Genomic DNA, 19,243 nt, shown 5'->3' on the forward strand with positions numbered 1-19,243 from the left:
ACCTAACAGTTTAACGCAATTAGAGTAACCTTTTTAATGGGATTGGTGCTTGTCCACGTTATTTGCTATTCAACGGTTGTTTAAAAACCACCATAATGTTTTTTGTGATCGGAAGCCTGGATACTAGAAAGCATTGACTTTTTCTCCAAGATCCACCGTGGCGTCAAGGTATGAAAACATGCCAAAGAAACGTCACTGAAACGTCAATGTTAGTACATCCTCTCCCATCCCTTCCTCGCTTATCTCCTTACAAGCCTCTAATAGCCCCCTTGTCTTACGCTACTTTGTTTAATCGCCTCCAAACCCTACCAACTTTCCTCTAATTAAGAGTCTATGCAACAAGTAACAAAGGGTGCAGAGACTTTCGGCCATTGACAGCCCGTATGCTGATGTCAAATGCGGCTAAAGTATCAGCCCTCGGGGCAGAACTTGTCAGTGCAGCGTATTTTATAGTCTTTCAAGTGTTGCTGGAAACGGAAGTTTTATTTCTTCTTTTTTATTTCTAAACGTATGAAAGAAGAAATCTGCTGTTATTCTCCTAATATGACTTAGGCACCCCTTTGTTCACTGGAAACTTCCAAGGCTATGTCTTACAAGACACTACCAGCAGAACTGCTTTTTTTCGCGTTCTTGATTGGCCGTCAATCCATTTCCCCAAGGGCTATTTAGAGGAGTGCTTTGCAAACGGCCCAGATCTTAGAACACAGTAGCTGTCATCCATTGTCCGCCATGTTAGATCATATCTCTTTGCCATCAAGTTGTCACCTGTCAATCAAAGCTTACATTGAAATCTGGCAATCTTATGTCACCATAGGCAGTCCATCACAGGTATGAAGTGTCAGCCAAGCGGAATATGATTGGAAAAACAATTGAGTAGGGAACGGTCAATATTTTCGATTTTTTGCTTGTGTCTCGTTATGTGCATCGCCGCAAGGCCACATTGACAGAGTGTCCATACAACTGTCTTACGTTCAAAATGGTACCCATTTTACCGTAATTACCAAATTGCCGTCTATTGTTGTCCCAACACGTGAAAGGTGGCTAAATCAAAGAATGGGTTGGCTATACGCGAGTTACAGGCAGAAAGTGGCATGCATAAATATCGGGAATCCAAGAAGACAATACAGACTGAGTCAATCGTAGAATTCAGTCGCCCACCCTTCGTATGAGTTCTCCCGTCGTATGTTGACAAAAGTTAACGTATAAACACTATAAGACATGAACTATGTGCACGTTATATTATGGGAGTCAATGTGGTGTGTTAAATGATTCCTTTGACATACTCTCATCATTTGGAGTATAGCGTTATTTTGTCAAATAAATGTTTATGGTATCAGTTTATTTTAATGGCAGACGACTAATTTTGTCAATTTTAGCGACAATTTCCCGCCTTTTAGTACGCTAGCACTGCATTCACACTGCACGATGCGGCATGGTGCCGGGTTTAAGAGATCGCTTCTATTGGTGGTGACACTATTGCCTGACAAAGGAATTCAATAGCCCCCACGGAGGGTTTGCAAAAACACCCTCATTAGTAAGCGTAAAATCACAGCGCCAAGACCATGAACCAATTTGATTACGACACCAATGAAACCATTAAACTGAACTAATATTACCGTATTAGAATAAGTTTGGTGGTAGGTCTTTGCAAGTTACAGTACTCAACATGGCACAGTTCTCGTTGTTAAACACAGTTACATAGCTTAGCGAGAGATGAATATGGATTCCGTTGCTCAACGGTATTCCCAAACAAACACTAACGGCGTAATTAGTGCAAATGTGCATCCATTGAACTAGAGGGGGGACGATAAGGCAATTAGCCTAATTGGCTGACAAACAAAGGCTTCAGTTGAATTAAGCCAAACAGATATTTATATAATTGACGAACCTTGCATGAACTGATATACGCGGAAAATGATATGACCACCACAGACAATGTGTACACATGTTTATTCTATAAATTAATTTTTTAAAAACCTGGGAAAATAGTGACTAGGACATACTAGTAACAACTGAGGTAATGGGACAGCGATACAAATACCACAATACATGACAGTTCACATTCAACAAATTGATGATAGAAAATATAAATATTCTATGTGTTTTCAAATGTCATGTTTTATCGCCCATGTTATTTTGTAGAGACTGGTGGGTGGATCCAAACCGTATACACGGCTATAAGAATGTGTCGAGTTATAACGCTTGCATAATAAACATATCGTAATTTATCTTACTGCTAATTAATTGAAAATCCCTTTTATGACTTCAATTTCATTTTGACACATTTATAGCGATAATTGGTGTCTTAACATAGAAGGTCTTTGTGTTTTTCACACAGCAAATCATATTGCGCACAATAACTTGGAAAACGGACTGTTTACATGAATGCGTTAAAACGAGTATGGTCGCATCTAAAACTTGAAATGTTCAATGAATGTTGTTCTTGTCGACCAACTCGTCGTCATGGAAACAAAGAGTTAAAACTATATATTTAAATATTAATATTGATGTTTTAGACTCATGCGGAAATTTCAATTTAGGCTTTTCTTCTATCCACAGTGATCCCAACCGTTTGAATGAGGAGACTTATATACGTCATGTCTGAGTTGCTAGAATAGATTTTGGCATCGTTTATTTTCCGTAATGCAACGCTTCCGAAAGTGGAGCATAATAGAGCTCTTAAAAGACATGAAAGGACGTGCTCGATATAAAATAAAGTCTAAATAAAACTGAAATGGACAATAGAAAGGAAGAACGGTATCGTTGAAATAGACAATTCTCAGATATTGACGACACTACTCGGTCAGAATAAGCTCGGCTATGATTGACATAAATGTGATGATTCGTTGCATAGACTGTATGACAGTACTGATCGATTGCAGCGATTCACATGTGGCGTGCCTCAGTGTTTATTGTATTCACCAACTTCGTTTTCCCACACAGTGTGTATGTTGTCACATTTGGGCATAGAAGAGAACCTTACAACACGCTGAAACCAATTTGTTGTCAGCTTGAGAAAAAAAGTGAAATGTGAAAAGAAAATGCCAACTTTGTCGTGTTTTGTCCTTCCAACAGCTGAGAGAAACAAAATATGATTTAATCTGTTAAGCCGACACATTTGTGACGGGCGTTATTGTTCTTGTTGTGGACTCTATTGTTATCATGCTTTCATTAAATTAAACCTCATCATCTCCATGTCGGCCATCTATAACTGTTATACGCAGACAGTCATCCACATATGTTCCAAAGAATATTTAAATCCCTTAAATAACGCACCTGCAACAAACACTTCGACATCTAGCAAATGCATGATGATTGCGGTTACTTGGCAACTGTTTGACTAGACTGGGTCGTCGGGGGGAAGTGGGCATTGTCGGACCGTAGAGGAGGATACATTTCCGACGGGATGAGCTTGAGTCGAGTATTCATCTCTATTAAGTTGAGTCAACACTAATTTATTATTGATAATTTAGCAGGCAAGACAAGGCTTGGCTATGGCCACTAATATAAGCCAGTTGTCCAACCTCTGCCTTAATTGATCTTTAATGCCGTCATTAATTAAAGGCGGACAATGGAGCCTTAATGAATAGGTCTTAAGACTTAATAACCATAATAGTCTCCTCCGGGGGACTTACGCTCGCTTGGAAGGAGTGTCAGTCTTCTATTCACGTCGTTTTTATCCCTTATGAAGTACAGCAATGGAAAAGACAAAGGCTTGACGTATTAATGTCCATACGTGTTTGAGTTTGCTGCTTAAGATGGCGCCGAACACACAAATTAGACAAGTGGTCATGTTGGTTTTGTTCTGTATCAGTCGAAGACAGACACAATGGCATTACACGACTTGTCCGTTTCGTTGTCCCCGGATTGGCTCTGGCCCGGCAGATGTCTACCACCGACATTATTTTGATTATGTCAATTTCAATACACCAGTTTATATGTTTTCTTCAGTAAAAACTTTCCCCTTTTCTCAATTGTATCATTTAAATTGATATTTGTATCGGCAAATATGCCCTCTATGAGGGCTGATTTAAACAATCTACTGTCCCGCGGCCCAATGCTGTGTTATTTGAAAAGGCCTCGTGTTTGACAGTACTCTTTCGCTCTTGTTGTACAAGTTTTGATGGGGCAAGATGTGGCACTTTTCTTTCATCGGCCCTGGTTTTGCTTGAGGATCAAACGGAATAAGGCATGCGTAAAAGAGTTACTTTGTGTAAATGCATTAAAGTTGTTCCTTTCGTGTATCCAGGTAACGTCTTGAGCTTCTCTTTGCAACATTCACCGTGAAACAGGCTTAGGGTGAACACAAAAGTAGTAGCTACCGGCCATGAGAAGCATGGCCTTCGTCGCCAATAATAAAGCGCACACTCCCCGGAACCTGAGACCGGAGTGGCATGTGTCGATAGGATGTTAACTCTTTCCCGCTCTCCTGCCCGAACGGTTAACCCTTCGTTGGCGAGATGGCACTAACTCAATGGGAAGCCATAAACCTTCCGTTATTGATTCTACCCTCTTACTTACCTTTCAAATGTACAAAAAAGTTAAAGATTTTCCCTTAAAAGATAACAGTTGCCTCTGGCCAACTTGATGCGAAGGTGCGAAAGTAATGATTGGCCCGGACTACATCAAGGCAAAGGTGTTAATATGGCCACATAATAACGCGTAGTGGGCAGGCCAACATTCTCATGGACTGACTCCTGACGACATGAGCGTATAACTGCCATTTCGTACACCACTGACGGTGTAAGGCAAGTATCTGAATCTACCTAAAATACAGTTAAAGCGTACGAACTCTACAATTTTCAGGTATCAATTTCAGGTTTTTTAGGGTACAAGTATGTCAGATTCCGACATACCAGCAGATTTGAGTTTGTCTAAATCGCCCATTCTTTCTTGATTGTTTATTGTTCAGTCTCATCAAAGTAAACAGCTAATGAGGAGAGAGCGCTCCACCCCTTCGTTTAGCATTCAAAACAATACTAATGCAAACACAACCAGTCAATAAGACCAATCATTCATAGCTTACTTGTCATTCAATCATCGCCATTGTGGCACATTTCACTGCTTCTCAGCTCGACTAGACCTCCCCAGCATCACAAATTCTCTATTTTGTTGTTGAATTTCCTGAGAAACTCTCGAAATGCAATGAACTGGAATGTATACTACCTCAAAACAGTTTTTTTTCTGGTTGCATTGTTCGAGATTATTGACAACTAATGAAATTGTACTCTCAATGTGACAACTTCAAACTTTCATCCTCATATTTTTATTTTTTTACGATAATTAATATTTATTTTTATATCAAAGATTCCAATTACCAGTAATTGGTAATTTGTGTAACGTGATAAGATGCGATGTCCAAAAATGCTGAGGCAAGTCCTTCAAGCTTCATTGGTAGACTAGCCGTGATGAAGGCTTGTCATTAAAAAACAAAAACCCCTCCCATCTTGTTAATAAAACATGTAATGGCTCCAAGAGTGTGACAATAGCTGGCAGTCTACAGTCCCAAGCTCCCTCCTACAAAAACGTTCACTTACAACGAGGTCAACCCTACCAGTTAAACACAGCGAAGCCATCGAACAAGCACTGGAACTGACTTCGTGCGAGGGGACACGACAGTCAAGAATTCTATTCCAACTCTCCGTTCATGCCATACAGCCAGTCTGGCTCCCCTTCCACCCATGAGCACTGCCTCTACGTCCACCACCCCGCCGTTAACAAACACGAGAGGCGAGGGAACGGGCCTCGCTACTGGAAAGGGAAAGGGCATGTCGGCATGTCCTGCCTCTACACATAACAGCCCCAATCACTCTATAGATGCTATCCTAGGTCTAAATTTTCAGAAAAGGGACCAAAACCACACAGACGAAAGGAAAAGCCAGGTTTGCAGCCCCAGTGAAGAAGAGACGGTAGCAAAGACAACACCTAGTGACGGAGGGTCGTCGATGATGGAAGACGGTATTATTACATGTAAGTTGTTTTCATTCTTCTTTCAACATATCTTTATTTACAAAACTTCTCAGAACATGTAACACACACTCAGTTTACATTATGAATGCAATGCATGGTTTGGTGATTTTATCAATGAATGAATTTGTCCAGTACATTACAAGTTAGACTAAAACTTACTGTTTCATGACGTACACCACTATTTTTCTGATGCTCCAAGTAAGCATTGGTCTTTATAGATAACAGAGGAATGAAACAGACAATTTAAGGATTTCAAACCTAACTGATTTGCAATTTCTTGATAACTTCAAAATTCGTATAATTTTTGTACGTTTAAAACCCTAACAAAAGTGAAAATTGTATGAGATTTCGTAGCACAAAATTCAAAGTATGTGTTCTGAAACACATGGCAGAAGGCAAGGTTCAACTTTCAACCTGCTCTTCGAACCCTCCCCTGAAATCCAGTGCTTGGAAAAAAATGAGCCATATTCGATTCAAGAAACCATTAATAAATTACAGATAAGTGTATGGTTTCCAGGTACTCGAAGATTACAACTTTGAAGTTTTGTTAATTCATATGTACACAACATGACGAGTAACAAACAAGAACAACGAACCCAGGATAGTTCTTTAGTGCGTGGTGTTTCTGAACAGATACTGCTACATGGTAAATAACAGACAAGACTGTAACTGTAGTTACATTTTGAAAACATCGTTTTATGAAATACTTAATGTCAAATATACCTATATTTGTTTTATCACGAGTCGTTGGTTGGTACGAATGATAGTTGGAATCAAAGGCAGAGAGGAACCGATTGTGGTTAACTGTCAACTTGGTTCGGTATCAAATTTAAAGAAAAATGTCGCCATGTTTTCCCCCCAAAAAAGTTGTCGGAAAATTGGTTTGGTGTACAATATGCTTGAGTTTAAGGGGACAAGCAAGTGTTCATTATGTTTGCTTGTATATAGATTGAACTATAAAGAGTGTTTACTTTCGTAACAAACCGTTAAAACAATACGAATCCACTCAGGGCTGGATTTTAAGCTACGGTGTTACGCTGTTCAAATCCCCCTGTAATGCCACTCGATCTTGATAAGGTTCGCTGTTTTTGTTTATTTCGATGAAAACCAATGTTTATTCTATTCAATATTAATTTATGATTTTTATGAGAATGTGTACAGGAGACGATTCCGGTATGGACATGCTTCGGATAATTAAAACATTAATTATAACGTTTTTCGCAGTTTTGAACAACTTGCAATTAACACCTCCGTTTCAATTGGCCAGCACTTGTCAAAGTTTGTATGCTTTTTTGTTCTTGACCATGAATCGACTGCGTTTGTGATTACGAATTTTAAAACACGGAATAAAAAAATTGTACAAAAAGGGCAAATTTGTCATTTATTTAGTCATTTCGATGCAGGTCATATAAAGAAGATAATACCCACTCTTCGTCATGTTCACCGTGTTAGTTGTACTGAAAAACAAATGGCGACGAACACTGATGGTTTTTTCTCCCCTGTGAATTTTTTACGGTTACTTTCGATGTTATCGCTGTAAGTGAAATGTTTTTCTTACTTATTTACATGAATCATGTTCATACCTCGGTGAACAAAGTTACACGGATCAAGATATGGACATGATGAAGCACTGTCCCGATGTAGTCCCAGAGCGGAGCGAATAATATTGTGCCCTTCCGTGCCATCTGTGTTATTTATCAAATCCATTTTCACGTCTGTTTTTATCGAAAATATCGCCCAGAACATGAGCTTACCGCATTGATGAAAATATACTGTCGAAAAGATAGCATATGAATATTTGTAATCTGTGAGTTTAGTATTGTGGTATGGAGTAGTAAACCGTATTAATAAGACGTGGTAGTTTTCAATGATTGGGGTGATCGCACTACTTATTCAACATTGTGAGAAAGTGATAATGCCAGCAGGGGACCACGGGTCACACCGAGAGACTTACTAAGTTATATCTTATTTACGGTATACTCTTACCGATCATAACACCCTGAATTATTTTTTCTGTAGTTTGTTTCACCTCAAAAGGCAAAATAAACCATTTTATAATTTAAGTTTGTGTCATATACAGTTGTAGTGATTGTCAAAAAGTGACATGCATGTCAACGACTTTGAAATATCCGCCATACTGGTTTTTGACAAAAAAAAAAGAAAGCACGGCAATTCCACCGATTGGGTTTCGTTATTCGGCATAATACACTTTTAATCTTTGTTTTTTTTCGACGAGAAAAAATAACTGGAATGAATATATCTCACAAAAAGTCGTGTTTAGTACAAATTCAAAGAGCTTTTCGAAATGTATTGTCAAAAACTATTAAAGTTTTGCTTGTGTCACTATTTTGTGGCTTCAGCGTGACTGTTTTCTATTCCCGTTCAAATTATGTTCGAGATTTTGACTCCCAAGAATATTAGAATGAGCAATTAGAAAAATAAAAGCCTGTATGTCTAAGATATGTATTGCGACTTATACTTCCCTTATATATCCATAGTTTTAATATAAACAAAAACACAGATTGTGTATTTTGTATTTCGGAAGTTTACAAAGTTCGCATCTGTTTATTTGCAGCCACCGGGGAAGGAGAGAAACATCGCGATGACATCGACATCGGAAACTTAAGCTCCGATGACGAACTAAGACAGGTGGAAGATGATGTCGGAAACGATAACAATAATTCCGGCGACGAGCCGAAGAAGAAACATCGACGGAATCGAACAACCTTCACCACTTTCCAGCTTCATGAGCTCGAGAGAGCTTTTGAAAAGAGTCATTATCCAGACGTGTATAGCCGAGAAGAGTTGGCCATAAAGGTTAACCTGCCTGAAGTCAGAGTCCAGGTAAAAATTATTCCATGAGGAATATTATATCATAATTGTAGACAGATTCCCTGTAACGATCAATCTACTCTCGATTTACTCTAAGGTTCGGAATCGGTTCCATTATAGTATTACGGTGGATTTTACTTCCTATCAAAGCAGAGTGAAATTGATAGCCGTTTCAACACTACCCTGTTTTAAGATTACAACTGAATAGAATCGATCACGGTTTCGAAAACAGTGAAAGACACACCAATGTTCTGCGATCAACCAATACCGTCAAGCTATTTCTTTGAATTGGGTGCAATATTGTGGAATTTTATAGCATATTTCTAATATGGAAGCTTGCCTCACATTGCAAAGTATACATTATCAGTGGCAATAGCATAGACGTATGCTTCAGTCATTCAGAACACTTATTGTATCATTTGAGAGCAATTGAGGAAAAAAACAGAAGAGCGCCTTCGTTTATTATTTATGCATAATTCATAATTCATACGCTGGTAATAAAATCTTAAGAGGACGTATCGTTATGGCGATATTTTATTTACACCGATGACACGGCTGTTTTGTGATAGTGATCGAGGGCAAAGCCCTAGTGTAATTCGACTTCAGGGAAAATTGAAAATTGATGTGTGTCTATGATGTATACATGTATGATTGCTCAATGGGGAATCTTACACATATATAATTTACCTTTAGAAAGACTAGCTTTTAATATCTATACCTGTGTATATCTCACAGGGAAAATACGTTCGTAATTCTCACAGCCTGTTAATTCTCACCTCCAAGCCCTTGGCTCCCTCTTCTCAAACACTGATATTGGTGGTGTTCTTCAGAATAATATCTCACCTTTGCCATTTCAATAATAGCTTAATGACTGGTGTATTTTTAGTGCCAATTTATATTTACGTCATTTTTTTTGATAATTTCACACCCAGTATATACTCAGTTTTCTTTGATGCCAAATGAAAAGGGTAAGATTTTTTCAGTTCAGGTAAAATCGATATTTGTTAACGATAACAAATAGATTCAATACCGCTATTGATGTTTTATTTGTAATAGCAATGGCAACACCTTTCTCAAAATTGTATTCTTGTCATTTTTTTTGTAAAAAGGAAGGGTATAGAAAACTTTTAAGTACTCTGAAATAAATTTGGAATTGTCAGAACCACTAGAATAACTTGGAATCTAGCTCTCCTGACTAATCTTTTAGTTTAGCTTCACTGAACAATTAACATTAAAGTGTGTATATAATAATTTATAGTCGTAATATAATACACGCCATTTGATTAGCAAATATCATCATGAAAACAAGGCCACAACATAACCTGGTGTTGTGTCTCTCGACCCAGACAGTATTTGTTCGCCATGTGAAATAATCATAATGGAAGAATTGGCGTTTGTACATTTCATTGCTTCGTTGTCGTGTCGGTTGCACAACTGTCTCATAGCATGATTTCGGGCAGTTTTAGCTTATTATATTTTCTGTCTGAAATCTATTTTATTTTCATCGCTCGTTTCACACTTTAATCGGAGCAATTTGGGTAATTTGCTCTAGTCAGCCGGCCTAGCGTACAAAGCTGTATCCATTCAGCTGGCAGGATATTTGTGAAATCATCCAACAATAAGAGTAATGACTCGCCGTTTGCTGTTTATATGAGTTTTCACTCTCATGTACCGATATAATTTTTTCATGCCTTTAATAAGTTATCCGAGATCAATATTGCTATTTTTTGAATACAGAAGTTATTTCAAATAGCACATACGATCTGCATGCAAACTAACTAGTGACGGGGTACTTTCTGGGGAAAGGGGTCGGGCTGTATTGTGTGGCGCATGTACGCGAAAGCGAAATCGTGAACATTAACGTGTAAGGGAACATCTTCAAACGTTCTACTTCATGAATTTATTATCTATTAAATGAGAATCATCCCCTCAAGTTCACTTGTCATTCCCTACTCGTTCTAAGAGTCTGCATGTGATATTTCCAACTTCTAAACTGATTTGCGTTGCTGGGAGATACATCATCGGTGGAGTGCTTCATTGTTTTTCACGATATTGCCACGAGTGAACAGCGGGTGTCACCAAGCTCACTGTCCAAAAGCCACCGACTACAGACTCAAAAGATACACTTAACTTACTCTTATGTAGTGGAGCTACATTTATTTTGGTTCTTTTAATTTTCTGTTTTAAAGAAAACTGCATTATATTATAGATTGAGATCGGGTGCATGAGGGGGTTGTAATTGGTCCTATTTATCACCATGAGTTTGGTTTATTATTTTCTAATTACTGGTCCTCTAGCTTGGCGTGTGTCACATTAGGCACTGAACATTGCCAGAAAAAAAAAACTTTGTCTTTGGACAATTTTCAGCGTACAAAAGATCAGCGATGTTCATCCTTGTTTTTGTAACAATTGTCTTGCTCTGTAAACGGCACAAAATATTAGTTTTATAACATGGAAGGCTTTTATGTATTGGCCATAATGCGATTTTGCTTAGTGCCATAACCAAATTTACAGCGCAGCACTATCACAAAGTGGTAAATTCAATTGGGGGTTGAAGTAAATAGGCGCGGACGCCATTTTTCAATTTGCACAATTAAGCAGTATTATTCCTCGTTAGCCAAAGTCGCGGCATAAGAGCGATTGTAAACGCCCAAAGTGCGGACTTTATTGCTTTCGTCCTAAAACACATTAATGACTGAAAACTACCCCTTTGGTGAAACTTAATTGTATTCCTATGTATTTGTTGCAGCGAGTCACACAGTTTGAACCCCTTTAGTCTGACACAGCCAACTGATCCTTGGCTTGCCTGTGTTTTGAATTCTTCACCAACCTCAGTGCCCAAATCGCTTAATTATGCCATGCTAGACAGAAAAGGAAACCTGTCATAAATCCGAACAGAATAAACAAAGAGATAATCAAATCACACGTCCAAATTGATCCTAAAACTTGTTTTCTTCCGTCGTGAACTCGGTCCTGTAACGGTGCCTCTGTCTAGAGTTATTTACATCTGGTCGACTTACTATAACGAACAGGTAATACGACACAATGTGCAATCTTATAACACATTCATATCATCAAAATAACACTGAAATGAACACAAATGGACTCATAAAAATTCCAATCGAGATCAATTTCACTTTTTTATTCGAATCAGCGACGCGGGAATATTGTACGCTGTAATCAAATTCAAATATGATTTTCGAAGTCATCTGCCGTGCACTAAACTTGTACAGGAGACTTTAATCAGATGTTCGCGTTAAGAGGGCGAACACACATCAGACTTGTTCACGGATTTCATTTTCGTTACCGTCAATTCAGTTCACAGTTAATTTGTTGCGATGGGTTGCATGACTGTGCCATGACTCTATATTGTTATGGCCTTAATCAAGACTAATGCAGTTGAGACGGGGTGAGGCGTGGGTTATTTTCCTCGGAACATTATTAAATTATTTCAATTTTCACCCCAATACAAAACGAATTCAATGCATGGAAATGCGATTTTCAGAGCAAAAGTGTATTTTGTGTTTAGTCTGTAATTGGAATCTGATGAGAAAAAGTCCCCGTGCGAGAATTTGGGACGGGCCAACGAACCTGGAGTGACTCCGAATCAAGTTGGTCATTAGTGGTGTAATTTGAAATTAGTAATGATTAAACGAATGATTACAGTGATATATTACATGAAGATATGAAACGCAAGAAAATGTCCCACAATTTCAATTTAATGAATACATTTTTTTTGAAAATTGAATGCTTCCCTGTTTCTTTATTAATATATGAATAATGACACCATGAAACAAGATTTAAAACTGGGACGATAATTGCTATGATTTTGATATGATGTTAAGTCGTCTTCATGAAAACAGAAAAGAAAGTCGACATAATGTACACTATTCAATCTTTCCTGCAAATAAATAATGTATTTTTTTTCGTGAAATGTACACATCGAACTTTCCTTGCATTTTTTTCTCCCTTCTAACACACTATGCCACACGGTATATCTAATTGGCCAAGTTACCGGGAGCAGTTTGTATCGGCCTTTCTGGGAAAAGTCTTATCCGGTGTTTAGAGACTTGAAAAGGATTAGGAAAAAGAAAATAACCAACTGAATTGTGAAGTTTTTTGACGCAACGGTTTTGGACGGATTAAAACATCGTATTAAGACAGCGAGTAGAGTCAAAAGAGCACGGCGGAACACTCGTACAAAACCGTTGAAGAGACCGCATCCAACCCGATTAGACAGAACTACGCGGATTTGACATCGTACTCAGCAAAATTCTCACTCCTGAATTATATTCGGATTTATATTCGGATCATCCCTTCCGGGCGATCCCAACATTAGATTATATTTACATTATCAACTTTCGATTAGTAATGATTAAACAGTGATTGTGAAAGCCCGAGCTCTGAGGGCAACCGCGGATACACCATTAAAAATCAGTACCTGAGTGTCTCAGAACCTTCTACCTACAGGCGTTAATATCTGTAAAGACACTTGAGTATCTTGATGCCGTATCTGGTCACTAAACACAACAATATTTATATAGATTATCATATAAATGTACGTCTCCAAGTCAATTTAACGGAGTGTTCTGGTTTCTCTTTGTAAACTCAGTACCTGGCTTGGATAATGATCAGGTGGTCGAACTGCAGTCACTCGAAGAGTTCCGAAAGATCTCACTAAGCTCTCAATGACCCGACGATCAACGTATATTTATTGCAAATGCCATTACGATAAGCGGATAAAAATAATTCCATATTTTTATCATACAGAACTGGTGTTTTGTATATGGTGATTGTTCAGTGGGTTTACTTGAAATGATGTTTGACTCATTTGAAAACATCCCTAACTAATACTACCGATCGCTCTTTCCACTGTACCATATTCCATCTGCATATCATCAATATTGAATAGTTCTAAATTATGGATATAACGTATGTTGCCTCTTTTTTCACTCAAAATTACTGAATTAATAACTGCGACCAACATTGAAACACAATAATAAAGCTAGTATAAGTAATCTTGGTAATAGCATTAAACTTGTCTGTTGAAAGCAATATAATCTCAGTATGGAATGAGACCACCTGACACAGGTGTGTTCATTCCATACAATAGAGACTACATTTCACTTTTCTGGGAAATTTATGGTTTGTTTATGTCATAACGTGGTTGAACAGTTTAAGGCTTTCAAATTGTCACTCACCGTGAGACCCTTAATGGTTAATCAATCCTCTACCTCTTGGTTCGAATTCGACCTATTGACACAAGTTTATTGAAGTTGTTGATTGCAATTTAAGATCATTAATATAAATTAAAATAGTGTTAAAGAAAACACAACATTATCATCAATGTCTTAGATTCAGTGGATATCTAATTAGGCTTCTTGAATGGTAAAAGGCGATTGTAGAATAACACGCTTGAACACTTCACTGTGTGTTTTATTGTCTCGATGCACCATTAGATAATAAATAAACTTTCTATACCAAACACTGATATGAGAACATAAAAGGGCTGCATCTTTGTATTGTTAGTGGATAAGGGTTCATAGTTTGTGAAAATGACATGAGACAGTGAGTGTTTGAAATCAAACATCACATCATAGCTAATCACCATTTATACGTTACATGTAATCAACATCAAATACTGTTACCATGAACGGTGAAGGGTCTCATCACAGAGAAGTGTTGAAATCAACAGACAAGAGAGGACAGTTTGGCGGGAATCTGACCTAACTTGACTCCCCCTTCTTAATCACTTGTACAAGAAAATGTTCAATGGAAATCGCTATCTTGTTGATGATAATTTGTTTAAGATTGGATAGACAGATTGGACGTTTCTGATTCAGGGTGAAAGGTCAATTTGAAATCTTTATCTTTTAGAGTTAGTCGTAGAATCACAGCTAAGAATATGCGTTTCACGGAAAGGTAAAATTAAAACCGCCGAAACATATCCAAAAGTCTACTCCAAAGATCAGAACAGGAAGACCCCCCACCCCCCCCCCCCCCCACCCCTTCTATGTTCCTAATATCGAACTGTTTCTTATCAAGAGTTAAGTTTGTTTTGATCTGGGGTTGAAGTTCAACATTTAATGTAACAAGACTGAGTGCAGCGGTTTTGAAATTAACACAGTTTTGTAAAATCTGTTGATATGCAGCAATATTACCATGAATGGTTATCGTTTGGCTTTGTAATTACGTAAGTGATCGCACGTTTGTACTATGATATCTTTGAATAAAATCCGTTGTTGAGGAGCCGGAGTGTGAATACATTGAGCAATCTCAGGATTAGGCTAATGATGTTCAGGATTTGAATTGACTCATGAACCTTTCCTTTTGATCAAACTTGGCTTATTAACGACAGTATGTCTTCATAAATCTGACCCCATTGACAATGTCAAAGCATACATTGTAGCATGAACAGTTTAAATTGCATACTGTTATCATGTATAATCAACTTGAACTTGACCAGACTTGATAATGATGCTTTATCTCACAAAATCGAGAAATAATCGACTATTTCGTTCTACATAATCCAAAATATGACAGCCAGATCTCTGATTTAACTATTTCATGATCTAAAATGGATTTATGTGTTCGTGACATAATATTGACAAGGGCACTCCTAAACTGAATAAGACTATCAAAAGTACAAAATCAGCACCTTCAAATATTAATGTATCTTTGTTTTCTTTTACTAATTCTAAATCTGACCCTTTATTACGTTTTTGAATATAAAATGACATCAGAGATAGTCAGTTCTCCTAAAATGTTAATGCATTAGAGCTTTGATCTGTTTTTTTTTAAAGAAGCACCAATTGTCCATTAATTTAAAAAGGTCCCGTTTTGTGTGAAACCTCAAAATTAAAATTTCACCTGATTTATTTGCTCAAGTTCAAAATCAACTCTTCGATCTTTCTTAAAACTGAGTAACTACTGAAGTGATATATCTTGTCCTTCGGTCAGTCACATCGCTTATCAAAGAAAAAGTCTATTAATGTGGTTCCCTTCACGGGTGTTTTCCCTGAGCTTTAGTTGCTGTAATCATATTATGGAGACGACACAATTGGCGCGTTTTTGGTTCTTTGATTCTGTCACTTTTGATTTGTTTCTCGGTAGGTACGTTTCATTTAGAGGCATTAGGAGAAATATGATTCGAAAATATGTCGTTCATTTCAACCCATAGCAGAGTGTCAGTCACAATCATAAAGTTCAACATATGCAGGTCTAATGAAATCGTCAGTGCTTGATCCTTCACTGTCTATTTGTGAAGGAAGAATGGGAAGTATACCGGTACCTAATACATATATGTATTGCCAACGTTACACTGTGTGAATTAACTCTCTCTAAATCGCAAACATTATGGCGGCAATACTTTCAAAAAATGTCACTTAACAAGGCTCTTCATATTATCAGCTGTTTGTGAAGACGTTTGTTGGAATTTCACAGTTAGACAAAGCTTAGTGACATTTGCTATTTGTATGACGATGAATTTAGTTTAAAAACTAGACTAAGTGCCAAAAGAGCTGAAAATTGACGAGCCTACTAGGGAAATCCAAACCGTTTTTGCTATCTCAAGGTTTCCAACAAACAGCAAACTTTAGGGAACTGTAAAACATATTTAAAAGTCTGACGTATGCATAAAATGTGAAACGTGACATGTTCAAAGTATCTTTTGTTGAAGCATACGTCATGAAATGTACAATGTATTAATGTCAACTGTTCTATTAGGCTGGATCTAATTATACAGAAACATCAATTAAAAGCAGAAATAAAGCAAGTAGTGACTTTTACGAGGGAGGGGAGTAGGAGGAATACAAAATAAAGAGGATTGGGACATATGTTTCATAGAACTACTAGTTTATAAATCCATACTAGTCAAACCAGCATAGTTTTAATTACATCACAAAGTTTATTACTAGACATTTTGTTATACCGAATGTGTCTGAACTTAGAGATACTGTAGAGAACTTGGCGTTGTCGAATTCAACGATGTTGATATCAAATTTGGACACAAGACACTCCGAGTGAATATAACTAATGTTTAGAACGAGTTGTAATTAAAAGACTAATCATTAAGTAGATTTAGTTTATTGCGAGACTTTTCGAAAATCTACACAGGGCAGATGGTTTAAATGCCAGGGCTGTCAATAAGGGCATTCGACCTTTAACAAGCTGTGTTTGCAAGTCGTCTACTCTACGAGACCTTTGACCAAGTGGACTGAATCGGACATTAAAATATCCTATTGTCTATTACCAGAAATAACAGTCTATATGTTAATAAATTAGATATGTTGACTGGGGTCAGTTACTGTGCGGAATTTATCAATATATCCTTACTTTTTTATTGCACTGTTGTGACGTTGTCGAAATCATTTTCATCCACCGAGGAAACGATTGCATTTACATGACGAACTTGACAGCTGTAGCGTCGGCTTTTAGTCGTAGAGTATGGTTATGACAGGTACTTGCAATGAACACGACTTGAAGGACTTATATCTTAGACTTCTGATTTTTCGAACGTTGTTGTTTTGAAATTGACTGAATGTTTTCGAGCCATCAATGAGTCAGCACACTCAGTTGTGTGACTTGAGGAACGCCTGGTGGAATATTTGCCCAATTTAGAAACAAGCATTTGAAAACATGAAACAAACAAACATACATTTCAGCGATAAAGCCAAACGTATACAAATCGGCAGTACATAATGACACTCTTAATTCAACATAAAAAATGACAGTTTGTCCGATAAGAGAACAGTTCAGTTAGCGACAGAGATCAATCTTACCAGACTTTGTTACAATATGAAATTAAAACATTCCACTCTCCGACAAGTAGCCAGCTAAGATTTTCCCACTTTCAAAAGCTAAAAGGCATATTCGAACCACTTGAGCTTTTACATGTGTCAAAAAGAAACGGAAATTGTTTGATATTTTATGAAACATAAAAGGAGTTCAAAGAAAATTAATGAGTTTTATTAATTTAGCTGCAACTTCTCTAATCTCTTATGGTCTGTTAGTTTGGTGAAATACACTGATTATATTTTCAGTATTAATTTTCCAAATGTTATTTTGTAAGCTTGTTGAGCCTGTTTTGAAAACAGTACTTATGGAATACTCGATTTCCTTGAGTGGCTCGCCGTCTGCGCTTGTACGTTTCAGGCTATTGTTCCACAATAAAAGGCACCGTAATTCGATGTGTATGTAACCGATTCTCGTCTCGTGTCGCTGACATTAGGCCTGTTTCAACTGCTCACTTATACCGACGTTTTCTCTTTAAGCGACCGGTTTTTCCACTTCCTAAAAACGTTGCCCCCGATTGCATTCAATTAGTGACGCTTTCTGTAATTTTTCCTGGTGAAAAATTTATGTATCCATTCAGGAAAGCAGTTGATTCACCTAAATGCATTTGATAATTCGATTAATTCTGTTGTATACATAACCCACTTTCCTGTGATATATGTATAGACTACAACGGCTTTCATTAACCCCCCCCCCCTCCGCTTCTCCCACATGATCAACAAATCTTGAGACATTTTGCTGAAGTTCGATATGTCCACATTATGACTTGAAAACAACCTCTGGTCGGACAACTTCCAACTTTAAAGCTGTACATTGTAATTTTTTCCCTCGTACTGTTCGTTTATCATACTATAATTTTTCTATTTTATTATTCTCAGGTATGGTTCCAAAATAGACGAGCTAAGTGGAGAAGACAGGAGAAAATGGAGGCTCAGCAGATGAAATTACAGGAATATCCTATGACAGCGCTGCAAAGAAATAACATATCTTTGAATAACACACTTCCAATAGATCCATGGCTAACTCCTCCAATCGCTAACACTGTAACCACCGCCATGCACTCTTTGCCGGGCTACTTGCCACCGCTTGGTCCACCACCCATGACTTCATACCCTCTCATGCCACCAACATCGACAACACTTAATACGAACTTCACAACTCTGAGCGCAATAAACGTGACTCCAACCCTGGGTTCTGTGAGTCCAAACACTCCCACCGCTGTAACGGCGCTACCACCGACAACATCGCCTTCAGATCATAAAGTGGACGAAAACGATCCTCGAAGCTCAAGTATAGTATCTTTGCGAATGAAAGCAAAAGAACATGTTGCTCATCTTACCACAAAAGTGGCATGGCAATGATGGGTGAAGAGAACCGAAAAGGAAAACTTTGAAAATAAGAGGGAAAGACAGAGAGGAAAGAAAATTATTTAAATTTTAAAAACTGAAACATTTTTTTGTCCCGATGCTTCATCTGGAATAAACTTTTACTCCAAGATAACGTTCTGGACGAAGATTTCTATAGGAACTGACTTTGTATCATTCCGTATACAATTTTGCACTATGGTAGAGTTTAGAGAATGTTTGCAACCCTTCTCATAAAGTTCAGATATTGAACTTTTCTTGATATTCTCTGGAAGCATTAAATT

The 19,243-nt window shown here is 37.6% G+C and overlaps 1 protein-coding gene across 1 annotated transcript; it reads left to right on the forward strand.

The window, feature by feature from the left end:
- The first annotated feature begins 5,681 nt into the window (after positions 1-5,681).
- Positions 5,682-18,956, forward strand: LOC144443854 (retinal homeobox protein Rx1-like). The gene is made up of 3 exons (XM_078133426.1): positions 5,682-5,970; positions 8,546-8,814; positions 18,474-18,956. The coding sequence occupies exons 1-3, from the start codon at positions 5,682-5,684 to the stop codon at positions 18,954-18,956; spliced, it is 1,041 nt and encodes a 346-aa protein (XP_077989552.1).
- The last annotated feature ends 287 nt before the right edge of the window (positions 18,957-19,243 follow it).

The sequence above is a fragment of the Glandiceps talaboti genome, chromosome 12 (assembly GCF_964340395.1).
Source record: "Glandiceps talaboti chromosome 12, keGlaTala1.1, whole genome shotgun sequence".
NCBI classification, from domain to species: domain Eukaryota; kingdom Metazoa; phylum Hemichordata; class Enteropneusta; family Spengelidae; genus Glandiceps; species Glandiceps talaboti.